Genomic DNA, 26,862 nt, shown 5'->3' with positions numbered 1-26,862 from the left:
TAGATAGATATGTGTTAAATTGACTCAATGCTGTTATAATGCTATTACACTCAACTGCATTATTTGGTTCTGTTAATTTACATGATAATTGAAACCTGCTTTGTGCTTCAGAGGACCTCCCCTTATGTTTGTGCTAGCCAACTAAGTATATGCTTCCCCCAACAAATTCCCTTCAAACCATCAGTGTTCGGCTTGTTGCTTTTTTGTTTCTCTTCTTCATAAGTAGCAGTGCAAAATATAAACTCTTCATGCCTTTCACAGGGAGGGCTATGAAATATTCACCCTTCACTCAGTCACTTGCAACTAAAAGAAAAGTAAATTCAAGAAGAAGAAATGTTTTTTATCATTTTAAATTAAAAGAAAGAAACTCATTGTACAAAAGCTGAGTGAAAGAGGCACAGAACTAAAAGTAAGGCATATTGAGAATGGAGAGCAGTTCAAGATTTCCATTCTACACCAGATTAACCCTCTCCAAGCCTTTCCTTTTACAAGGATATTTGGTGGTATCAACACAAGGGGACAATGTGGTACAGATGAAATTACTATAAGGTGGGTACACAACTGGTTGAAAGACTGTTCTCAGAGTAGTTACCAATGGTGCACTGTTAAACTGTGATGGTGTATCTAGTGGGGTCTCTCAGAGGTCATTTCTGGGCAATATTTTCGTCAATTACTTGGAAAATGGAGTGGAGAGCATGCTGATAAAATTTGTGGATGACACCAGGCTGGGAAGAATTGCAAGCACTGTGGAGGATGAGATTAGAATTCAAAATTACCTTGACAAATTAGAGAACAGAGCTGAAATCAACAAGATGAAATTGGATAAAGACAAGTGCAAATTACTTCACTTAAGAAGAAAATAAAATCATATCCCCAACTGCAAAATGGGGAATAACTGGTTAGGCAGTAGTACTGCTGAAAAGGATCTGGGGGGTATAGTGGATCACAGATTGAATATGAGACAACAATGTGATACAGCTCCAAAAAGGGTTAATATTCTGGAGTATATTAGCAGGAGTGTTAACTGTCCCACTCTACTCAGCAGTGGTGAGGCCTCAGGTGTAGTACTGTGTTCAGTTCTGGGAGCCACACTTTAAGAAAGATGTGGTGATACTACAGAAAGTCCAGAGAGCAACAAAAATGATAAAAGGTTTAGAAAACTCAAGGAAAGGGTAAAAAAATGGGGCATGTTTAGTCCTGAGAAAAGAAAACTAAGGGAAGACCTGACAATAGTCTTCAAATATGCTAAGGGCTGTTGTAAAGAGGATGGTGATCATTAGTTCTCCATGTTCACTGAGGAAAGGACAAGAAGTAATGGGCTCAATCTGTAGCAAGGGAGATTTAGGTTAGCTGTCAGGGTAGCTATGCTCTGGAACAGGCTTCCAAGGGAGGATGTGGAATCCCCATCATTGGAGGTTTTTAAGAACAGGCTGGACAAACATCTGTCAGGGAAGGGGTATTCTTGGTCTTACCTTAGCACAGAGGCTGGACTTGATGACCTCTCAATATCCCTTCCAGCCCTACATTTCTATGATCTCTACCATCGCTTAGACCCATGAAAGCTAACTTGTCTAAAAAGGGCTTCCTGGATGTTAACAAGAGCAAATCTCAGGTCAAGATTTTCAGTCACTACCTGTATATCAGGAATATTTAATTTAAAACCAACGAGTTCACTACTTAGCTATACATAGAAATCTCTGTGTGTATTATTTATAAAAGAGAGAGATTAGAAGTGGAAAAATGAAATTTATCACTTCTTCACATTGTCACCACACTGAATTTTTCAAAAAGATGTGCATCTGTAAGATGCTACAATCTTGCAAATGACTTCCATTAAAAAAAAAAAGTGACTGTGCCTTCTCTAATAAACACATAGCAAATTGTGTGTGTATAAATTAAAAATCCTAAACAAAAATACTCTCCTGCACATAATTCTCTTTCTGGGGAAAGGACAAGAAAACAAACATGACAGATGTTTGTCACATTGCTTATTGCTCTATTATAATACATGAACCTAATAAAAATAAAATGGAAAATATGTTCTATTTCAGACTATATATTCAGCAATATATTATGTGTATGAAAAGCATTAAACAATCAAGCCAAGTTTCTCCTTTAAATATATAATCTCTTTTCTAAAGGCAGTTACATTTTATACTTGTACCAAAGAATAACTCACCAAGTTTTTAGGTGTGAAGGAAACACTAATTTTGCACTAGTATTTTATTCTATCTATAGAAATAATGCTTACAAAATGCTTCTCTGTCAACTGTAACAACACTTTTGTATGGATGATGAAATAACTGCCAGTGCCAAAACAAACTTATTTCATCTGTTCAAATAATTGTGGTTGTCTCCTCCTTTAACAACATGCTGCACATGTAAAACTTATTTCTATAAGCTATTCTCAGAAAAACAAAAATACACTTCATAAAACCAGAGCAGCTGTATTTTTTTTAAAAGGAAAAAAGTCCTCACATAGCTAATGTTCACCAATGCATTATTTGTGGTGGACATTTTCTTTTGAGATGCCATTTTACTTCATATTTTAATGACTTTTAAAAAAAATAAACTCTAAGAATTTTCTCATTATTACAAAATGACATGCTTGAAAAAATATTACGTTATAGGCATATTTGATTATAAATTGACACTAAATATTTAAACAATTTAATTTTTGGGAAGTAAAGAATGTAAATAGAGTATTTTAAATAAATAAGTGTACTTTACAGCTTTTTCCCCTTACATATATTCATAAAAACATGGTTTATAACAAACTACAAAAATAATTTTTCATAAACTACATCTCTTCAAAGAGAAAAAATATGTGAGCAAAAGAAGGAGGGTTATTTCCTGTCTTAATATATTCAGGACTATCATTTCAATGTCATACACATTTGCACATCAGTCACACTACCATTATACTAGTTTATCCTTAACTTTTCTTAAAGTGAATTTAGTGCTTTTGAAAGGTGCTGGTTTGACAAATGCATAGGAATCTGAAGCTCTCTCTATCTCCATAGAACCAGTGAGGCACAGCCTGTATATGCCATACCTATTCTGGGGGTCTCTCACACTCCATGCTCATTTAAGGGGTTGATCCTGCAAAGTGTTTGTAGTCAGTGGGTGTTGAGGTCACTCAACATACCACAAGCGTGCCAGGCACTTGTCAGGACTGAACCCTACAAACCTGGCCCATCAGTTCCTACAGAAGTCAGTGGCAGGCTTTCCACTGACTTCAATGAGAGTTGGATTTGGGGCCCAATCCTACGGAGAATATCAACATGGACATAAATGAGTACCAATTGTTTTGTGCTGTGGATATCTGGCCACTAGAAACTGAATTCAATCCAATCCATTTTACACTGGCTAACAATCATCACATATTAACTGTCGGTCACTAGCAACCTAAGTTGAATTGCTGGTGACTTCCATACCCTGAGTCTCCACTACGTCAAGATAAAACAAAGCCCGCTCTTAGCATGCTCTTTTTTCCACAGATATAATTTAGACAAAAACTATTATGAAAAAATGATTTGAATGGAAAATTAATTCAATGCTCTAGTCCCTGCTAGATCACTTATTTTTTTGTCTCAAATGTTGTACTCCTCCAATGGAGGTTTACAGGGATTCCAACGTGACAAGTATCAGAGTCCAATCCTTCACCCGCACCAAACTAATTTGAATAATAAAACACCAATTATGAAATTCTTCATATATGATAAAGTGTTACACAATCATTTTAAAAATGTTTCAATTGTTTGTTTGGAATTGCTTGGTTTGGCTTTCTTTGATGTTGACTGTGGTGTCATTAGTCCAGGCCTAAAATAAAAAAAGAACACATTAGGAACAAACAAACAAACCCACCAAAAACAAACAAATATTAAACCACCTAAAGTAACTTTTACAACACTGAACAGTTTGCTAGCGTGACTTTCAAATACAAGTACATACACACTTGAGGAGATCTATCATACCTTTTTGTTCCTGTTGTGGGATTCATATATTGATGTCCTCTGCCCATGCTTCCTAAAGAACGATTGTGAACATCCAAAATGAATTATTTAAACACACAATAAGCACAGCAGGGAGCTGCATGACTAGCAGAACTTTTAGGAGAAAAGTTCTAGATGAAGAATTTCCTTCCTATTATTTTCTGAAGCAGTTGGATTGAATCTCTTACCAAGCAGCTAACATTTGATCATTTCCTTAGTACTGTCAATTATATTCAAAATAAGTAAAAACAAAAAAGCCCTTTAGCCCAATAACAAATTAAGGAATAAATTTGAATGTGATCACAGATTTCTGTAATAGAAATGTAATGCTGTTGATTTCCAAGATGGCCTACTGAAATTCATGTTTGTTTTACACTGTTTGTCTTTCTGGGAATAAAACTATTAAAAAATCTTCACTAATATGCAGCATTTCTTCTATACCACAACTTGTCTGCATAGCTAGGAAGATCTACACCAGTATTTTAGGAAATCATCTTTGTAAAAACAGTCACATATAGTATAATGCTGCTATTGTAGCTTTATAAATATGCTCGGAAACTCTCTCATGTTGGATCAGAAAGGAAGCACTTTGAACAGTTTCTTAAATACTAGTCGTAGGTCTCTAATCTTGTCCTATTTATCGAGCCAATTCCAAAGTTAACTCTCCATAATCAAAAAGACAAGTACTAAAGCAAGCCAATTAGTGGCAAACTAATACACCAAACTGGTTCATGTCATACAACGGAATTTGATATTTTTCAAATGGAAATAGCCAACCCCTTTAGACACGTCTTCTTAAAATTCAGTAGCTGTACCAGACTCAGAACCCTAAAATGTACAACACATTCCTTAAAAACCCTATTGTATATTGGATGGGGCAATTTAAAAAGGTGACATTCTTAACCTAAATACTCACCAACTGACTTTGAATTTTCCGTAATTTGACTCTTAACTGGACAAACTATTTGCTCTGTCAACTCCTGGATAATTCCTTTGTTTAAGCAAACATCCACATGCCTGTTGAACAATGAAAGGTCAGTTGTTTTTTGTTCCACGTTACAAATTGGACAAACCAGAACATTGTCTCTGATGGCTCCAGAGGAGTAGGAAGGCTGAGTTTCTTGTGTACATTCAGACTTTTCAAAGCGTTCTGCATTTTCCAATGAAATGATTTTGGAAGAAAAATTCTGTTCTAAGTACATGTTGCTAGCCGTTTCACTAAGCAGACTATGCTCTCTTTCCTTGCTAGTGTTAGCTACTACTTTAGGGAATGCTTCTGTGCTACTGCTAGTAGAGTTGTCAGCTACTTGTGTTGATTGTGCTGTAGCCACTGATTTGTTCATTTTATTTTTTTGACACATTTCAAATGTTTTCTTTTTACTGTCCAGAGAAAAATGATGTGCATTCTCCCATGAATTCTCACTCGTTGATATTTCTGCATTATCTTTTACCAATGTCCCATTGAGGCACTTGTCAATATGTCTGTTAAGTGCCTCTAAATCGCTGTCTCTTTGCTCCTCAAAGCAAACAGGGCAAGTGAGGCTACGACAGTCATTCAAATTCGCTGAGCCTATGGCGTTATTTGTTTCGTCCACAGGATTTACTGATGACTTTATATCATGTGAGTTCTGCTTGTTTGCAGGTTTGTTTATAAGAAGTTCCTGGTTGCTTTGTTGCCTTGCAGCTCGCTTTTTATCAAAAAAACTCTCTCTGTGAGATGTTTCTGAAGCTTTGGTAAAATGTTCATGGCTGGATTTCCCTGGCTGAAGCAGAGAAGCATTTGCTTGCTTTCCTGGCTTTAAGAAATTGATAATGCTCCTCTGTTGGTATTTCTTTTCTTCTTCATTTAGAAACCCTGATACTCGTATGCCTGAATATGACAAATGAGACAGATAAAAATGTAATTGTAACTGATAAATAAAACTAAAACTTTATGAACACTAATGGACATTAAAAAGATGCAAAGCCACTCAATATAAATAGGTATCTTATAACAGAAACTGTATTATGAACGTGTGTTAGCAGCTGATCACAAAGCAATTACAGTTTTACTACCAGTCCTGAAGATTTGCCAGCTACTTCAATTTTACTGGGAATTTCAGTGCCCTTAAAACACCACATAGCAACATCATGTGATGCCATAAACATCACGTAGTCATGTGGAAAGTTAAATTCTAAAGTTGTTCATTTCTGGATGCCAGTAATTAATAATCATGTTTATTGCAGCAGAACGAGGCCCTATTGCGCTAGGGACTGTACAAACAGTAGCAGACAGTCCCTGCCTCCAAGAGCTTACAATCTAGATAGACAAGACAAACACAGTGAAGAGGCTTAACACAGAAGCAGAGTGATCAATGTGATGACAGAAGATGTCATGTTAGTTCCACAGCTTTTGGTGGGGTTGGGGGGAATGGATTTAGTTAGGAGGGGGATAAGCTAAATGGGAAGGGAAGGAGGTTAAGGGGGCCAGGGGAGAACTGAGTAAGAGGGGTAGGTGTGGAGTGAAGCTGAGGTGAAGAGACTGCGACTGAGAGGATGTGCTGGAGCAAAGAGCAGACCAATCAGCAAAGGGCAGAGCAAGTCCAGTCAAAACTGTAGAAAGGTCTCTGAATGTTCAGAGGTCCCTGTTTCGGCTTCTGCTCCTAGAGGCTGAAGTCTCTTGCTGGCTCCTCTCTACAATTCTTCCCAAAGATCACGTGGTGTGGGAGGAGAGAACGGATGGCAGCGCATGAATCCCAGTTGTCTCAGAATGAGTGTGGAGTGTCCCCTTCAAAAATTTGGGTCTAGCTGGGGAGCAGCATGGCCCCAATTGGGCCCTATTTTACCCTGATTTGTCCGCTTCTGTTCCTACTGGCTGGAGTCTCTGGCATGAAATTTTTCATTAAAATATTTATTCTTTGAACTTTTTCTTAAAACTGGGATATTACTTTTTTTAAAAGGAATAGTGAACTATTTACACTTAGAATAAAAAAAAACAATATTCACTTCAGCAAGAAATCTTAACTTCAGACAAAATATAGCACCACCAAGTTATAACACTATCATTAAGGTAATTCCTCTGTCAAAAATGATAGAGCCATATACTCAACTCTTCCCTGCTGCCGTGCAAAGGAGACTTAAAACTGCTTTAAGGAGGCAAAGCTGAGGATTCCATGTCACAGGATGGCACCCCAACATTGGCATAAGGGTGTTCCAGGGCAGGCAGGGGTTGGGGAGGAGGCGGCAATCTCAGCTGGTGGAGCAACTCCCTGGGAGCCACGATGCACCAGGACAAGTTAGAGCAACACTGAAACTGCTCTAATTTGCACCAGGGGCTTTGTCTCCAGCAGGTCTCAAGATTACTGGGGGGGAGGGTAAATCCAACTATGCTACCTGTTCCCAGGAGTGCAGCATGCCTGATCTGGGGAACTTGGGGATCTTGCCCTAAAAAGGAAAACAAAAAAGTTATAAATATTTTACCCATAAGTCTTAGCCGCAAAGGGTGAGAGGCAACACCGTCAATTTCTGTCCTTAGCATATCTTTAGCAACAGCAAATATTTCTTCTTCACTAGAAACAGCAGCGAGCACTGTGGAAGCTCTTGTTTTTACTTCAAAATTCACATTCTTCAGTTTCAGGGTAACGGTTTTACCCTAGAAAACAAATAAAACACTTAACATACATGGTATGGAAGAATTTTTACAGTGATTTATTCTGTAAATAGGCCATTTTTTCACCTAGCTGAACTCTACTTTAGTGTCTAAACAATGACTTTAAAGCAGGGGGCTAGATTCACTGCTGCATCCAACTTATGCTGAACACAGCATGAATGGTGGGCTATAATGGAGCCTGTTATCATAAGATTTTCTGCCTGGCTATAGCCTGCTGCCAGAGCAGAGTAGCTGGGGGCTGCTCTAACCTGCACCAGCTGGCTATCTGTATCTGTCAGATGCATATTGCTAATGTACTCTGGCCACTTCCCCAGTCTCTACCCACCTCCCATGCATCTCCTGGACTGAGAGTTGCGGGGCAGCTGCCAGCTATGTCAAGTCTACATCTACTAGGAACTCTTGTGTGCTTCAGAAATGCCCAGTTAAGGATCTCCAACGTCTCTGCTCCCTTTATATCACTTGAGTGTGCAAAGGGAGCAAAACAGGGCAGAAAATCTGCTCTAATATTTGTACAGGCAAGTGTGCACATGCAATTCAATACGTGCACCGTAAATCCCAATCACCTGAAAATGTGTTTGTAAAGTGATAAGCTAAAAGTCGTTACCATATCTCTCTTCCAACTCAGAGTTTGGGTAACTCTTTCAAAAGCACTTAAAGACTTAGGAGCACTGCAAACAATGGGATATAGGCCAAGTCACTTCAGAGCTTTAGACAAGTTTACCCTTTGTTATTTGTCAATACAGAGGCTTTTTCTCCATGCTGTCATCCCATATCCTTGTATCACAACAACCTTCCGTGGCTGAAGAGGACTGATTGGTACCTTTAGGAATCTTTGAATGCTACTCTTTGCTTTACCAATAAAGATCTCTGTTGAATAATGTGCGGGTTCCTCCCAAAAAATAAGTAAAAATTCAGTGTATACAGTATATTATGCTCAGTAAAGCTATAGGATCTGTATATTTACTAATAATAAGACAAGGAGGAATACATCGCTTTACAGTTTACAAGCTTGGCCACAGTAAGGCTCAAAGCAATCCATTTTTTATGCAGCTCGACTACTCCTTCTGTTAATGAACACAGCTTTTAGAACAACATGTACGATATGCTAAATAACTTGGTGGATTGGTTTCATTTCTTAAAGGATCTCACAAGATAGCTCCCTGAAGCTAAATGCAATTTCGGTCTAAATTATTCTAATCATCAATGAACAAAATAACAGAATCCCTTGAAGCCAGAAGGTAGGGCATGATAATGCAGAAAGCATTACTGCTAACAGAGGGCACTGCGGACTTGGGACCTGACAGTACAAAGATGTTGATTTTTTTTAACTAAGAAAAGAATGATTTAAATACCTTAAGTCCTTCTTTCTGCAGATCCTGAGCAAGATCTCTGCAAAGTTCTTGACACAAGCTGTACTGTTCTTCTGCTGTGTTAATTTCACTGAATGTCCTAAATGAACATAAAGATTAGTCATTTTTTCCCCAATATGCATTTTGGAATTTGAAATGCATCCTTAAGATTTAAAATTTTTCATTAACAGTTTAACAAGAAGAAAGTTTTGTGGGTTTGAGGGTTTTTTTTTTGAAGTCAGGATGTATATTTATATTAAATAGAATTGGGAATTATATTAAATAGGCAGGGATTGGCAACCTTTGGCCCGCGGCCCGCCAGGGTAAGCACCCTGGCGGGCCGGGCCGGTTTGTTTATCTGCTGCGTCCGCAGGTTTGGCCAAACATGGCTCCCACTGGCTGCAGTTCACCGTCCCAGGCCAATGGGGGCTGCGGGAAGCGGCGCAGGCCGAGGGATGTGCTGGCCATGGCTTCCTGCAGCCCCCATTGGCCTGGAGCGGCAAACCGTGGCCAGTGGGAGCCACGATCAACTGAACCTGTGGACACGGCAGGTAAACAAACTGTCCCAGCCTGCGTGCCGCATGCCAAAGGTTGCCGATCCCTGATATATGCACATTCGATAACTGCACAAAAGAGGTTTGCAAATCCCACCAAACAAAGAAATGGGGCGTTGTAGTCACACTTCTCAGGCAGTGTTTGAAAACATATGAGATCTAGGTTGATAAATCCTTAAATATTTACAAGAGAGAATGCTAATACCAATTGAATTCATAGAGCCAGCCAAAACATTTGTATATAAGCTTCTCTGCATAGCGTTGTGTAACATTGGAAGGAAGAGAGGATTAGGAAATTAATCCAAGAGCCAAGTATCAGATGTAAATACTGTAACACGGGTGCTAAGAAACAGATGTTACGGTAATTATGGCTAGAACCAGAGAAGGAAAAACTAGCTTTCTGCCAAAAATTTAATTAAATCTGTCTTTGCTACACCTTTCCAGGGAAAGGGAAACTTTACCTTACCTCAGTGATAATGTGAAAGGAAGATTGGTCTTGTGATTATAGAGGGAATTGGTCGTGACACTCATGGTTGTCTAACACTTTCAGTTGAAAAGATTCTTTCTGTTGAGAAGCTCTTACACCTCCACTGTTTGCAATAGGCTTTTGCTATTTGGCAGTGAGAAAGCCCTTGTGCTAGAGCTGTGCCTCTTTCTTGTCCAATTTGTGTTCATGTTTGGCTGATATATACATTATTAAAATTGCCATTTCCCTGTTGTAACTTACATTCCTCAGAAAAATGATGGCATACTGCCAAAATAATAACTGAACATGAACATTCTAAAGTTGGGCCTACAATGCTGCTAAAGCAGCAGCACCACCACACACTGCACTGGGAACAAGTTGCTGCTAGAGCTGTAGCAATGTGAGGGGGATGGGCAAGAAGAATGCTGGGCCCCACCCCACTCTCTTCTCTAACCCAATCAAGCATATGCTCCCAGTAGCCCATCCCTCCCCCAACTTTGGGAGCACCAGGGAGCAGGAGCTAAACTATCTCTCAGAGAGAAAGAGGGGGCCATGTGAGTTGAATTACCTTGCCTATCCCACCGTGCCCCAGACAGCACATGGCCACATTAGCCCATTCCTCACTCTTTCCACACAGAAAGGAGTCCCCCCACACCTCCTGAGTCTGAGCCAGGCTCCCCACAACTACACAGATCCAGCATGTGGCTGCCAATAGCCCATCCTCCCTGTGGGATAACCATCTTCTCCTGCTGATAGCAAACATGAGCCTGGTCCCCACTAACCCCCCACTTTGGACTAAGGTACGCAAATTCAGCTACGTTAATAACGTATCTGAATTCGAAGTACCTTAGTCTGAATTTACCGCGGGTCCAGATGCGGCAGGGAGGCTCCCCCGTCGATGCCGCGTACTCCTCTCGCCGAGCTGGAGTACCGGCGTCGACGGCGAGCACTTCCGGGATCGATCCCAGAACATCGATTGCCTGCCGCCGGACCCGGAGGTAAGTGTAGACGTACCCATGGTTAATCCTGTACCTGAAACCGTGTAGAAGTTTCAGTATTCAAACATGGCTGTTGATGCACAACAGGGTGTTTGTAACAGTTGTACAAAATAGATTTTGTTAGTTATTTTCCTTTAAAAAAACAAACCCCAGGAAAACCCCCACAAAAAAACTCCAACCCATGTTTAAACAACTTTACATTGTAAAATTAAACACATGAGAGTTAGGAAATGCCACATTTATAGTAGCTGGTGCAACCTTAAGCTTTCCACCTTGTGTGTATGTATTGTGATACAATCTTTAATTACATGATCGCAAATTATTTTTTCTGCAGGACCCGCCTCATTTAGTGCACAGGTTGAACGCACAAGGGGTGAAAGGTTTCTAGGGAAGGCAAGGAATTGATGGAGAAAAGTAGACAGAAAATCTTGGTGTGGATAAGAGGGGAAGAGGAGAGAATGGAAGAAGGAAAAGATGAGGTCTTGTCAGATTTTGTCAGTTTTCTCTTTGAAAAAATCAGTGAGATCCTGAGCAGAAGGTGAATTGGGGGCAGGAAAAGGGAAGGTTTAAGAAAGATGTCAAAAGTTGTGAACACATGGCTGAGATTTCAGATATGAGATTATATCAGGGTGGAAAGTCAAATTGATTTGCTTGGAGACTAGCAGAATTTAAGGAGAAGAGAAGAGAACAAGTCACTGGTCTGGGACTCAGGAGATACCTGGGGAAGCTGCACCATTTACCGTCACGGGCGGTGTCTAACAGCATATCTACACTGGTGCACAATACCCTGGTGAAGCCCAGGCCTAAGACACTTAGAATTTTTGTCAGTTACACAAATACTTTGTGAACTGCTGTTGGAGTTCACCAAACCTATAACATACATCTGGAGAAGTTATATCAGCCTCAAGAGAAAAACAAGTTGCCCCTGATGGTATACATTTTATGGGGCAAAAGATAAACATTCCTTTAGAGTATAGTCAGAACAGTTCAGCAGAAAAGTAAATAATTTAGATGATCCACTGGTGCACAAGACCAATCCATATATCTCCATATCTATAAATACACAGAGCTGCTTACACTGATGTTTGTAACATAACTCTCTTAAGTAATGTCAGAAGCCCCACATTTTCTCCCTAGATGACGGCCTAAGAAAAGAAACCTGATGCTTTCTTCTCATTTAAAGCAATCGGGTGGAAAACTGGTAGGAGAAAACTTATGCAGGACCCTGAAGGCAAGGACAGGAAGCTTGACTCTTATGTAGTGAAGTTACTAAACATAAAACTAGCTGTCCCAATATACATAAAATATCAACTAACACTTATAGGATTGTACTATCTGATGTCTTAGCTACTAGTGGTTAGTCTATACCCTATAGGTGTAGGTATTTTCTAGGCAAGGTCTTGGTATAAGTTAAGTAATAAGTAATGAGCTTCAGGGTAGCAGCCGTGTTAGTCTGTATCCTCAAAAAGAACAGGAGTACTTGTGGCACCTTAGAGACTAACAAATTTATTAGAGCATAAGCTTTCGAAGAAGTGGGCTGTAGCCCACGAAAGTTTATGCTCTAATAAATTTGTTAGTCTCTAAGGTGCCACAAGTACTCCTGTTCTTTTTGAAGTAATGAGCTATGACGTTACTGACATGAACTGGGACCATACAGACCATCGTTGCAACCAAGGTCCTGTAGTGGCACCAAATCTGGTATAAAGGGAGTCAAATAAGGTGACTAAGACAAGGTTATGGTTTGCTGGTTATGATTATGCTATCTGTATGCATGTATCATTTTTGTATTTAAAGTTAGAAGTATTGGCTCTATACTGTCTGTATTTCAAACTTGTGCTATGCTTCTGGGTGACACCCCAGACAATTTGGTGTCAGCACTGCCTAGCCTGCTTGATGGCCCATTAAGGACCATCAGCTATACAACTGACCCATTGAAAGAAGGCAGATGCACCTTGCGACTCAGCAAGGTATGCAGGAACATGCCTATGGACAGAACTGTAAGGTTTTTTCTTGCCATGTGCCCGAATGCTTGTCTTTGGAACAAAGAAAGAAAGGCCACATGACAAGAGACTATAAAAGACTGCTGCATTTCCTCCATCTTGTCTTCAATCCTGCTTCTTACCTCTGGAGGGACTTTGCTACAAACAGAAGCTTTGAACAAAGGACTGAATGACCCATCCCAGCTGTGGATGTACTCCAGAGACTTGATTTAAACCTGCAGTTTATTTCATTAGGGCTACAAACCTGAACCAAGAACTTTGCCATTACTGTATGTAATTGATTCCATTTAACCAATTCTAGCTCTCATCTATATATTTCCTTTTATGAATAAACCTTTAGATTCTAAAGGACTGGCAACAACGTGATTTGTGGGTACGATCTAACTTGTATATGACCTGGGTCTGCAGCTTGGTCCTTTGGGATCGAGGGAACCTTTTTCTTTTACTGAGGTGTTGGTTTTCATAACCATTTGTCCCCATAACGGGTGGCACTGGTGATGACACTGGGAAACGGGAGCGTCTAAGGGAATTGCTTATGTAACTTGTGGTTAGCCAATGGGGTAAAACCGAAGTCCTCTCTGTTTGGATGGTTTGGTTTGCCTTGGTGTACATAGAAACCCCAGCCTTGGGCTGTAACTGCCCTGCTTTAAGCAATTTGTCCTGGATTGGCACTCTCAGTTGGGTCCCACCAGAACCAGCATCGTTACATGAGCCTACAAGGCCTAATAGCTTAGCTAAACAAGACATAAGGTCCAAAAGCCTTAGCATAAGCAGCTAACCAGGAGTAACCCTAGATCATAAGATATCACAAGAAAGAATGCTGTAATGACTGAACTGCTGACAGGTAACCACAAGATGCTAGTTTATACCAGCTTGGGATATTTTAAATTAGGAACATCAGCAGATGTCTGACCACAGGAGTGCCATGGTAACTAACTGACATATATGCTAATAAGCTTGAGGTAAACAGACTAGTAACATATGGAAGAAGGGCACCCCCCAACATTAGTAGGGTGAGGAAATACAAATAAGAAAAAGGGGAGAAATCCCTACTGAATATGCATTAGGCATAGTGGAGTCAGAGTAACACATTATAAAATTGTATCTCAGTTGGTGTGTCTTGGGAGATGTAACTTTTGGGAGATGCCAGGATGACTACTACTGGTAATGATGGTGAGAATGACAACTAACATTTTGGATTGTTTTGTAAGGGACATTGTGAGTATGTGGTTGCTCAAACGCACATTCTGTATTATCTTTATCTACCTTGCTGGGTTGGAGTGTTTGTGACTTTACAAAATTGTGTTAATAAAACTATTTCAAATTCAAAAGGCTTTTCCTAAGTGTGTGTGTTGCAACTGTGCACATTGGGGTTTTCAACTGAACAGTAATTCTAATACTACGGGGCTTGATCTTGGGACAAGAACCTACCAAGCCTCAGAATGTTAATGGGGAATCAGTAAGTAATCAATATAAATAATATACAATCAGTAGATCAGGCAACAAGTCAAATAAATGTGATGACTCAACTACATTATTTTACATTGATTGGTTTTATTAAGTTAGTGATTAATGGCATTGTTTTTTAGATACTAACATTACCATACATACCTTTCAGTGCTCATACTTTTTCTTTCTCCATACCTTTAAAAAAGAAAAATGTTTTTATGAACGTCAGTCATTTTCACAGAGAATTTTTATTTTTTTAATAACCCCTTCATAGTTAACTGAGAAGATTTCAGTATATTTTCCATGGGATTTGAATGTTAACATTTCTGAGAACCTTGCATAAATCAACATTGCAAGGAAATGGAAAACTGGGAGTTTTTCTTCCTCTTAAAATTGTGTATATTACAGATGAAGTAAGAAACTGTAGATCAGTAATGGCTTTTAATACAATTAACCATTTGCACTATGAGTCAGCCATACCCATTAATGACCAGAAGGGCTTTGAGACTTTAAAAACAAATTAATATATTACATACAATTCTTCCACTTTCTTGGCTCACTATCTCTCGCAAAGTGCTTCTACTAAAATCATGATTATACCAGTCTTATTTTTATTTTTAAAAAAGAGGAAAATCCTTTTTCCAGTTGAATCAGACTTTCATCCTTTTAAAAAGTGAGCTGTAAAGGATTTTTTTTTAAATGGGGCTTGTGTGCCTTTTGTCACTTTTTATGAGATATAGTATAAACCAATGTGTCTTCAGGCTTTTTTTTTTTTAATTATTTTTTACTTGTTTTTGCCTGGATCAAGAATATCTAGTTTGTTCTCCCCCCCCCCCCCCCCCCCAAAAAAAAAAAAAATAGGGACAATCATCTGGGAGGTCTCAGGGATATTTACCATATACTTAAACATCTTTTGAAGGAGCAAGGGTTGAAACTTTAACAAAGGCTTGCTTTCTCCAAAATGTTCATCACTGAAGTTAAAATAGGTATTAACAAGATTAAAGAAAAAACAAAGCTTTAAAACAGTCTGACAAAAAATCTCTTGCCTTTCTGATGACTTAATGTTTTTGTTCTTGGTTCTTATAAATATCCCTATTGTTTTAAGTTTTCACAGTCATTATGAAGTACTCAAGACCAAACAGGACTTTGATTTCTAATGTAAATAAAACCAAGGAGATTATTTTTGTAATTAAAAACAAAAACTTTCAAGCTTTCTTTATCCATCATACAGAAAAACTGGACAAGCCATGTTATCCTTCACAAGTCACCTTTAAAGATATAAATTGACTATGTACTTCAGAAAAAAATACAAAGATTTGTGGTAGTATATATTGATCTAAGCTTTTGTGGTGTGAAGACTTTTTTATTTTTATTTTTTTTAAATAAATGATAGCTTACATCTATACTGTGCTTTTCAAACCTAAAGGGTCCCCAAACTGTTTTTCAAAATGTGTGCTGTTAAACAGCTGTTTTTCTTTTGACTACTTATGAGATTATTTTGCAGTCTTAAAGGAAGGATTTCTCATTCTGCTAATACCAGAGAAGCAATGGTAAGAACAAGAGGTAATATTTTCAAAAGTGCTTAAGAGCCTTTGGAGCCTAAGTCCCAGTGACTTTCAGTGAGATTTAGCCTAAGTGCCAAAGCACTTCTGAAAATGATCTTAGGCTCCAAATTCTGCACTGCAAAAAGAAAAAGAAAAAAATATCCCCCCCACCCCCCGACAGCAATAAGTCTTAGAGCCCAGGTCAACTGACTCAGGCTAGTGGGGCTTGCACTACAAGCCAAAAATAGCAATGCAGATGTTCCTGCTTGATCTGGAGCCTAGACTTTGAAACCCAGCAGGAGAGGACGGTTTCAGAGTCTGGGCTCCAGCCCAAGAGGGAATTTCTACACTGCTATTTTTAACCTTGTAGCTGAGCCCCATGAGCCTGAGACTTGTTGTCACAGGCTTACCCCCCTTTCACTCCCTCCCACCCCACACTTTCAGTGTAGACATACCCTCACTCAGGTGCTTTTGAAAATGTTACCCAAAAGCAACAGCATGACAGAATTAAATAGAAAGGATTTCAGAATCTTTAACTAGGGCTCTTGCTTACTAAACATGAGCAGCATGGCAAAATGTTCAGTTGTGGTTTTAGAGTGATGGGAGGATGTGTATTTGCATTCAAGACAGGTTTGTGGGAGGGTGATAGTTTTTGAGCAGATATTGGCCCCTTTTTTTCTCCATTAGGAGCCTATAAGGGCAGCATTTAGATACCACGATGACAGGAGCTTCAAAAATACCATGAATTAGATTAGATATGAAGAATGAAACATGAATGTTGGGTTCTACCCCAACAAATTCAGAGTCAATCATACTATCAATTTAAAAAAATTATATCTAAACACGGTAGGAGACATAGAAACTAGGGACAGATCCTCAACTGATGTAGTCAATTGAAGTCAATGGAGCTGTGATAATTTACACCAGCTGAAGATTTGACACTATGTGTTTGTTTTAAGATCATATAGGAATAATTACGAATAGCAAAGGTGTATTAACTACATGGAAGAAATACTTGTGAACTTCTATGATAAGGCTAAATAAGTATAATAAAATAAACCCTGTTTAGGTTAGTTATATGTATGACATATCTCATAATCTATTTTAGTATTGATAAGGTTATTCTAAACCAGTGGCTCAGGGCCCCCCGGGGGGGGGGGAGGAAGGGGGCTGTGAGCAGGTTTCAGGGGGTCCGCCAAGCAGGGCCAGCATTAGACTTGCTGGGGCCCAGGTCAGAAAGCTGAAACCCCACCGCATGGGGCTGAAGCCCGAGGCCTTGAGCCCCACCAGCGGGGGATGAAGCTAAAGCCTGAGCAGCTTAGCTTCACAGGAGCCCCTGTGGCGTAAGGCCCCAGGCAATTGGCCTGCTTCCTACTCCCAAATGCCGGCCCTGGCTTTTATATGCAGAAAATCAGTTGTTGTGCCACAGGTGGGCCGTGGAGTTTTTATAGCGTGTTGTGGGAGGCCTCAGAAAGAAAAAGGTTGAGAACCCCCGTTCTAAACAACACGTGCTCGCCATACAGCTGTCTAAAACTGGGCGCTATTCATTTCTTGGTGTGCATGTATGGCCAGAGCTTTGTTTGGCAGACCATTTAGATTCATAAACCAGACAGGGATTTTGGTTCTATAAGCTCTCTACCTATTCTGTGTACTCCAAAGGATCATACATTAACAAATCCTTCACTTTTTAAAAAATGGTTGCTTTGTAAATTAACATTTGGTACAGCAATAAAGCAGGTGTTAAGATATTACTAACAGTCACAATTTTTATATATGATACTATCCAAACTTATCTGACAGATATTTTTAATGTCAAACCCAGCAAATCTATCTTATAACATTCATAATGTATAAGATGTGTAACGCACTTGGGGAAATATTTAACAAAACGTAAAGTTCACACAGTAAAACATATACTGAGACATACTTTTCCAAATCTGTTGAACCCAAACCAAGTGAGACATCCAAGAAATTATGCCAAGATGTTTCTGAAAAAAGAAGAGAAAGCAGTGCCCTCTGCTGGTAAAGTTCAGTGCAGGTCAGAATTCCAAGAGCTTTTAACATTTTCTCTGTTACTTTTCCTATACCAGGCACCTGAAGAACAAGAATTAATGTGTCTCAATGAAGTTGGAATTTTTGAAATCTTTGGATAAATGCTTAAATGTTTAACATTTAGTACAATTCTAGAACTAGGTTGGCACTGAAGAAATGAAATTATCTTTAAGTAAATTATCTGTTTTAGAACACTAGTATTCACATAAGGACATGAGTGTATAGTAAATTTGATAATATTCTCACCTTTCTAATGGGCAAATCTTTGATGAAGTCCATTACAGATTGCCTATCAGGGGAGATTCTGTACTGTCCATTAGGTTTATTCTGATCACTGCACATTTTTGCTAACATCATATTTGGAGCAATTCCTTAGAAACAAACAAAACAAAACAAAGGAAGAAACACAACAGACATTTTAACCATAAGACTCAATCTTCTATTTCAATGTTCCTAGATTTAAAGGTGTAAAATTAATCATCCTATGCGTGGCAATGACCAAAAAAGAACAGAAAGGAGAAGACTGATGTAAAACAGAGATTCTCACCCATTTTGGTCATTACAGTCATCTGACACTTTTTGAAAGAATAGGAACATGCAGGGCCGGTGCAACCCATTAGGTGACCTAAGCGGTCACCTAGGGCGCTAACATTTGGGGGGCGGCGACTGTGGCGGCCAGATCTTCGGCCGCCTCAGTCGTCGTCGGTATTTTGGGGGCGGTATTTCGGGGACAGGACCTTCCGCTGCCTGGGCGGCAAAAAAGCTGGTGGTGCTCCTGGGGACATGAGAACTGCTATGTTTCATTTTAGCTATGTAATAGTGGCTAAAGCACTCATTGTGTATAGTTTGTCTATCAGGTTAGGTGTATAAAATACTTTGAGATATGCAGGATGAAAGGGATTATATATAAATGCAACATATATAATTAAGTGATGAGGGTTACGTTTCTTTAAACGCAAAGTTTTCTGCAACTTGGTACATGATTACACACGAATATGACAGTAATTTACAGTAAAAGAGAAAGCTTGGTGTGGAAGAGAAGTTATGTTTGGTCTAAATATGAATGAGGTATCTCAATCAATTACAGTTCAGACATATGGCAAATAGTTATGACACATTTAACAACCTAAACATTGTAGTAGAGCTTCACCAAGGATGAGGAAAGACAGTCCAGTGGTTAGGGTACTAGTCTAGAACTTGTGAGAGCTGGGCTCAAGTCCCTGCTCCACCACCGACCTCGTATGGTACCCTGGGCAAGTCACTTAGCTTCTTTGTGCCTTAGTTCTCCCATTTGTAAAAAAGGGATAATAATGCTCCCCTACCTCACAGGGATGTTGTGAAAATAATTACATTAAAAACAGTGAGGTGTTCAAATACTATGGTAACGGGTATCATGTAAATATCTAGGATAGATGGAATATCTATCTGTTCTTGAGAATTAAGGGCGATTTATCCTTTTTATTGATTTGCGTGTGTCTTTTTTACTCTTTTTAGTAAATAGAGTGCCACAGATCCAGCTGGACACTCCCTTCCAGCCATCCACTGGACTGGTGTGAGGGGAACCCAAGCCTCTGGCTCCCTGGATGTTTTAAGCTTCCAGAGTCTCAGCAGGCTGCAGCCCTGTTTCTTCCCTTGGTCTCACTGGCAAATTATCTCAGTCATAGAGCTTCTCAGCCCACTTTCACCTTAGATCCCAGGGCCAGCACTGATCCCCAAGGTACCCCAGTTACTTAACATATTCATCCCCAAAACTACACTCCCAAAGGTGTGAAGCTTCTGGAGCTCACAGTAGTTATAAAGCATATGACATATGCTCACACACGCTGCATAGAATCTCTTATCTTAATGCTCTTTTACTTAGTCATGTACAGAAGAGCATAGATCCTACAGAACAACAAACATTTAACCACAACACCACTTCCCAGCTCACAATTCCCATGTGAGCCCTTAGGGACCATCTGTGTCCAGAAAAGCAGGCAGGCAGGCCAGGCCTCATGCAGGCTGTTACATTCTGGGTGATTTCTGTCATGGAGTCCCTTCCCCAGCTTGTGATATCTTACTTTCACCTGCTCCACACTTCCTTTTCCTTGCTATTTAACGCCCCCATCTCCAACTTCCTTTGTTCTGTCTTTTGAGTAACTTTCCATTGCTCCTACCTCTCCCCTCCCCCCTCTGTCCAGAGAGATAAGATAACAATGGTTTTCTAAGGATGCAGCTGCTTTTTAGCATAACTTTGGAGTGGTTAAAGTACCATTGTTAAACTTTAGAATTCCCTATTGTCCCTGCAAAAGGACCAATCAGTGATGGTGGATCCACATACACAAAAACACTCACGATACAGCAGTTTTTCATAACACAACTTCATAATATCAACTAGAAATCATAAATTATACGGACAGAGCCCCAGATCATCACACAAAATAACTGGGTTTTTACAGATGAACCCTGTTGGTACTAAGCCCTGGTCTACACTGGGGGGGAACTTGACCTAAGATATGCAACTTCAGCTAGGCGAATAGCGTAGCTGAAGTCAGTGTATCTTAGGTCGACTTACTTGGCCGTGAGGACGGCGACGAGTCGACTGCTGCCGCTCCCCTGTCGACTCTGCTTCCGCCTCTTGCGAGCTGGAGTTCCGGAGTCGACGGGGAGCACGTTCGGGGATGGATTTATCCGCGTCTAGACGAGACGCGATAAATTGATCCCTGATAGATCGTCAGGTAGTGAAGACCTGCCCTTAGGGTGAAAAGAGGTGAACAGCAGGTGACAAATAGATTGATTCTTCTCTATAGCCTTGATGATTTAAAGACTGACAGCTGTTTATAGTGATTATAATTTATTCCTGGTGATGCTAGGAACCATTTTGTACATCACTGCTTACTGATAGTCCAATTAGCCTTCTAGATTGTCAGATTATTAAACAGTAATCACTTTCCATTTTCGTTCATCAAATCCCCAGCATTCTTAAGAGGTCCAACCCCCCTTTTCTAAATAGTGAGTCATCCAGAAGAGGATGAAATTTTAGAGAAATGAAACTAAAAATGTTGTTGACAGTCAAGCAGTACTGCTTCTGAGTTTTGCAGGGCCCTATATGAAGTAACATGTTGGGTGTCATCCAGCTTTGTTCCATCCTATTACTTTCTCCTCTACCCGTGTTTTCACAGGACATTTCCCCTGCCTACTTCCTGCCTCCACCCCCCTCACCCATACTCCCCATGCTCCAACCTCCGCAGGCCCTGATAACTCTTTTACACAGATCAGCAAGTCATTGAGGGCTTGTCTACACTGGCAATTTACAGCACTGCAACTTTCTCGCTCAGGGGTGTGAAAAAATGCCCCCCTGAGCACAGCAAGTTTCAGCGCTGTAAAGCACAGTGTAGACAGTGCACCAGCGCTGTAGACTAGCCCTAAGAGTCCTGAAGAGCAACTATCTGAACTAACGGACTGAATGCAGTTCGGGAATTTGATCTCTGAAGCAGCCTAATAGGGGCGATTCAGACAGGCTATCATAGATCGAGTTCCAGTTGGAAGATCAGTTGGGCAACTACGAGCTGCATAGATCTAAAACTGCCACTGCCTTGAAAAGTAAATACTAACCTGTCTGGTAAACAGTTTATTTTATTTTTAACATGTCAGTGTATTTAGTGCTCAAGAAAGTGATTAAAAACTAGCTTGAGCAAGGCACAGGATGGGCAAGTGTTGAACATGTTTCTCCACACAGCTCTGCTAATGTGCCTTTATCCTAACTAGTAGTAACTATAGCATTCCAATGTTAAATCTATCTTTGAGCAAAGGCTTACAAAATCAGTAGGGCAAATTAAGATTTAAATGCAGCTGTCCAGAGGTGTAAGACTAATGCCTGAGCCAACTGGGTCACTTTTCCACTTTAGCGGAGGAGTTAAGATTGAAAAGGAAAGCAGGAAGAAAAAGGATGATCTGACTGCTATCATTAACCAAAACTATACAATGCCAGCAATAGCAATTAATTAAAGAAGAAAGATTTCTTGTGGTTAAATAAAGCATAAGACTGGGTTCTATTCTTGACTCTGAGATTTCTTGTGTGATGTGGCCTTGAGCACTTCACAATCTTGGTGCTTCAGTTTAAATGGGGTGTACTTCCTTACATCAAAGAGGAGATGCAAGGCTAATTTTTTAATGCTTGTAATGCACTTTGCGATCACTGGGTGGAAGGCACTACAAATATGCAAAATATTATTATTTATGTACATGTGTGTACCTGCACTGGCAGTCAATCCAGTTTTTTGTTCAATTCGAAAGCGAATTTCCTTCACAACTTCTTCAGCTGAAGTTCCAAAGACCACTGAATTTAGCAACAGTTCTTGATCTCTCTGTTCTTCAGTGTACAGGTGGGAAGTAGCAACAGGCTGTTCCTCTGTTATAGAAGTATTATCTTCAAACAATATTGGTGAGGATGAGTGTGCATCTTCATTCAACTTTAGTTCATCAGGTGCAGTTACATCTTGCTTACCTACATTATAAACAGATACACATATGTGTAACTCATCCTTCTTAATAAGCAACATATATTTTGTGAATTGATTCCCCTGCATAGCTCCTGAAAAAAGCTGATTTAGCTATTTCACTTTTTTCTGTTCGCAAAGTTCAAGTAATTATGTAGCTGAAATAATTTCAATTACTGGTACATTTTTTTTAAAAGGAAAGGTCATAACCACCTCATTGTATATGCGATTTGAGCTTGGCCCAGGATTAGATTTGGCCAGGAAACTGAATTTCACTTTGGTGGGGGGGGGGGAATTGAAATTTTGGAAACGTTTTTGTCCCAAATTGAGATAAAAAGTTAAAACATTATAGTTTTTTTGTGGAAGTGAAATTCTGCAATATTTTCTTTCAGAAACACTAAAACATTCTCTCTGTGGGAATATTCTGGTGTTTCTGAAACAAGAGTGCCTAGAAGCTCTGGCTCTGCTGCAGTCTGCCAGGTGGCCCCCCAAGCAGGATACTGAGAATCACAAGTTGTCTGGTTCCTCTGCAGCTCACCTGGTAGGCTGCAGCAGAATTCAGGCTCCCAGCAGCCAGAGCTTCCCAGCCTCATGGCTACCAGGGAGCTCACATTCCTAGCGCCAGGCAGGTTGCAGGAAAGCCAGGGAGATTGTGAGCCCAGGTTCCCAAACTCCTTGCCATATGGGCTGCTGAGGAACCTGGAGTCTGGAAGCCTTGGTAACCTGAGCTGCTGAGGGGTTGCCACTGAAAGATTTGTCAAAAGACACACATTCATGCAGAACATGTAGCTTTTGATGAATCTGCATTTTCTAATGGAAAAACATTCCATTGAAAATTTCTGACCCCTCTATCTAATATCTTCTAGGTATACCCAACCAGGTGAAGTCCAGTGTGGGGCTCTGCAGTGCAGCTTGCAAACGTACCAAAGCAGGGAAGGTAACAAACTGAAAAAGATTATAGTACTTAGATAATATGGAAAATATTACCAAGGTTTGCACATATTTACATCAGCTAAGAGATTTGTTGAAAAGAAAACTGAGAAAAAAAATGGAAAGAACAAATGGGAGTAGATGTGTTTGTGAGATCATGTGTAAATTGCACAACATCTTGGGGAACATTCAGGCCCACTGTGTCCTTGAGGGCAAGAGAGAAAAATACTTTTTATGCTGATTATGGCCCATGGCAGGAGCAAAATGGCAATTCCAGATGCACTTGGCCCTTGAGGTTTGGGGAGCATGATTGGATGACTACCATAGTGAAAATCAGTGTAAATGGGGTAGGATCTGAGGCTAAAATCAGCAAAGAACAAATTAAGAATTACTTAGACAAGTTCAATGTCTTCAAGTTGGCAGAGTCTGATGAAATATATAGTAGATTACTTAAACTGAAGAGATCTCTGAGACATAAGCGATTAGCTTTTAAAACTCATGGAGGACGGGAGAGATACCGGAGGACTGGAAAATGGCAAATATAGTCCGTATCTATAAAAAGAGGAATAAAGACAACCCAGGGAATTATACATCAGTCAGCTTAACTTTGATACCTGGAAAGATAATGGAGCAAATAATCAATCAATTCGTAAGCATCTAGAAGAAAATAAGGTAATAAGTAACAGTCAACATGAATTTGTCAAAAACAAATCATGTCAAACCAACCTAATATCCTTCTTTGACAAGGTGACAAGCCTTGTGGATAGGGGTGCAGCAGTAAAGTTCATATATATTGACTCTATTAAGGCTTCTGATACCACCTCCCATGACCTTCTCATAAAGAAACTAAAGAAATATAGCCCAGATAAACCTACTATAAGTTCACCTTACACTGGCTGGAAAACCGTACTCAGAGAGTAGTTATCAATAGTTCAAAATCAGGCTGGAAAGGCATAGAATGGGCTCCCGCACTGGGTCCAGTTCTATTCAATATCTTCATAAATGATTTGGATAATAGCATAGAGAGTACACTTATAAAGTTTGCAGATGATACCAAGCTGTGAGGGGTTACAAACATGGGCGCCACGTTTGTATAATTTTTGGTGGTGCCCAGAACGGATCCAATCAGAGCCATCCCATCCATAGGATGGACTGGGACAACAGCCCCAGGCCCCGCACTTTGGGCGGCCCTGCGCGTCACGGGGACGCAGGGCCCAGGATAGCCTGGGGGTCTAGTGGGGGGCCTGGCACTGGCAGCAGCAAGTGACCCGGCCCCAGCCCACCCCACTCTGCCCCCTCCCTATCCCCATTCCACCCCTTCTCCACCTCTTTCCGGTGATAAACTGTTATTCATTGAGGACAGGACAAGAAGTAATGGGATTAAATTGCAGCAATTGAGATTTAGGTTAGACATAGAAAAACTAACTGTAAGATTAGTTAAGCACTGGAACAAATTACCTAGGAAGGTTGTGGAGTCTCTGTCACTGGAGATTTTTAAAGAACGGGTTAGACAAATACCTTGTCAGAGATGGTTTAGATAATACTTAGTCCTGCCTCAGTGCAGGAGACTGGACTAAATGACCTATTGGGGTCCCTCCCTTCCAGTCCTTCATTTTTATGATTCTCGGGGTCTGACTCTACATGCCTTCAACATACAGAACCACAATTGACTTCACTGAGAATTACATGTCCTGAGGGTTTGCAAATGGTATTAAAAAAAAAAAGAAGCCTGTTCATTTAGCAAAAACGGTGTTATTTTGACGATAGACATGCCTAAGTGCATACTTGCCAATATGCGACATGTTTATAATGCCTATTTTGTTACATCTCTGTTCTGATAGAAGATGGGCCAGTGTTTTTCAGTAGAACTGAAAGGTGTATTCTTGTTTATCTCCTCAATGGCCTTATTGATAGTTGATAGAAATGTGAGAGATGTTTGTCTGCGCATAAAGTCAATAACTGGCACAAGACTTTGCCTACAAAACTTTTTAATATCCCCAATGGTGGATCCCTCTGTGGGAATTTCTGCCTTTCCACATTCCAATAGCAAGAACTGATGTAATCATGTTTTAATCATTCTTTATTTTTGAAGAGTTCATTTCTTATGAATTTTTATTCTTGTAATGCACTTTAATGGAGCTCAGGTGCATTGCCTTTGTAACACGATTTCTGACACTTCTAAAGTGAAGTTAGGGCTTACATACCATGGTGCTGATTGCCGTTTGCTATAAAATACCTATTCAAAGAGTCAGGATCCTCTCTAATAGGGAAGAGATTTGTTTACATTTCATAACTGATTACGGAGCCATACATCATAATTTTCATATATAATAATTTCCAATTTAGTATGCTAATATCTAATATTTAGTAATTTGGTTACCATTTTTTGCAATGTTCTCTCTTTTGATGAAGTAACTTCTTTTATCTTCAGGCCAGTTCTGTCTTTCCTCTAAGAACTCCGTTATGTTCAAGTAGGCTTCATCTAGGCCAATGGGCATAAAACTAGGATCATATTCAGCCAGTATTTCTCTAACCTTGATAAACAGGTAAAGAAAGTTTAAAGTTGTGCTGCAATAGCAAAACATGTTGGTGTGTATTAAAATGAAGTTGATACTTTTGCAATAACACTCACACTTTGCACATCCATTTTGATCAGACAATCAGTACCATTACTCTAAGTATTTATGGAATAAATAATGTATTGATATGGCAAATTTATAAAACTTCTGTTTCTCATTTAAAAGCAGCAATATGTCAGTATTACACACCAAAACAAAGATCAGGTTCTCTGAGCAATGTGCATTTTACTCAAGAGGTAGCTGTGAGATATATGTTTAAGTGGCTATACACTCTCACATCATTAGGTCCCCATGGCACTGTGGTAACCATGTGAAAAAAGTTCTAGAGGCTTGTAAGTTTATCAGAAACTTGGGATGCGTATGTGGTCTGATTCAGTTTTTCATGCTGTGCTGTGATTTGCATTGATATCTGAAGGATATAATACATTTAATTCAATGTACGGAAAACTGGTTGCCTAAGAGAAGAAAGCTTTAACCATAGGAAAAATAAATTGATGTAGCTGACAGCTTGAGGATATTTTAGTGTAGTTGTGGAGGACAATGGGCAATGCTTAGCGCTAGTTATAGCCCTACCAATAATCATACAGCTCATTTTAGTTAATTTACATACTGCAATTCTTTTGATAAAATACAGAAAAGTTGTGTGGTTTCTTACACCTAAGAAATTATAATTCATTGCTCTGACCACACTAACATGTAAAATAAGCTGCTTCTTATACAAGTGGTGTGTAAAAGTACTACTTTTTCAATCTGATAGTGACATTTCTTTACTTAATGGACCTTAAAACCCATTTATGTCCATCAGATCTTCATCTCCCC

General features: G+C 39.7%; 1 protein-coding gene across 2 annotated transcripts in view; it reads right to left on the bottom strand.

Moving 5' to 3' along the window:
* POLK (DNA polymerase kappa) overlaps nucleotides 1–26,862 on the bottom strand; it is a 106,082-nt gene that overhangs the window by 40,617 nt on the left and 38,603 nt on the right. Inside the window, exons 6-15 of one of the 2 annotated variants that reach the window (XM_054032578.1) lie at nucleotides 25,845–25,998; nucleotides 22,291–22,542; nucleotides 18,303–18,427; nucleotides 17,932–18,098; nucleotides 14,623–14,655; nucleotides 8,997–9,093; nucleotides 7,455–7,626; nucleotides 4,912–5,865; nucleotides 3,978–4,029; nucleotides 2,657–3,822 (exon numbers count right to left, since the gene is read on the bottom strand). In XM_054032578.1, the coding sequence (XP_053888553.1) occupies nucleotides 3,738–3,822; nucleotides 3,978–4,029; nucleotides 4,912–5,865; nucleotides 7,455–7,626; nucleotides 8,997–9,093; nucleotides 14,623–14,655; nucleotides 17,932–18,098; nucleotides 18,303–18,427; nucleotides 22,291–22,542; nucleotides 25,845–25,998 (2,091 nt within the window). In that variant the 3' untranslated portion in view covers nucleotides 2,657–3,737. Of the gene's footprint in view, nucleotides 1–2,656; nucleotides 3,823–3,977; nucleotides 4,030–4,911; nucleotides 5,866–7,367; nucleotides 7,627–8,996; nucleotides 9,094–14,622; nucleotides 14,656–17,931; nucleotides 18,099–18,302; nucleotides 18,428–22,290; nucleotides 22,543–25,844; nucleotides 25,999–26,862 lie in introns of those variants that run through there. The other variant, XM_054032582.1, reaches the window with a different exon arrangement.

Source organism: Malaclemys terrapin, chromosome 6 (assembly GCF_027887155.1).
Source record: "Malaclemys terrapin pileata isolate rMalTer1 chromosome 6, rMalTer1.hap1, whole genome shotgun sequence".
NCBI lineage: Eukaryota > Metazoa > Chordata > Testudines > Emydidae > Malaclemys > Malaclemys terrapin.
This window is presented reverse-complemented; position numbering and strand designations above follow the sequence as displayed.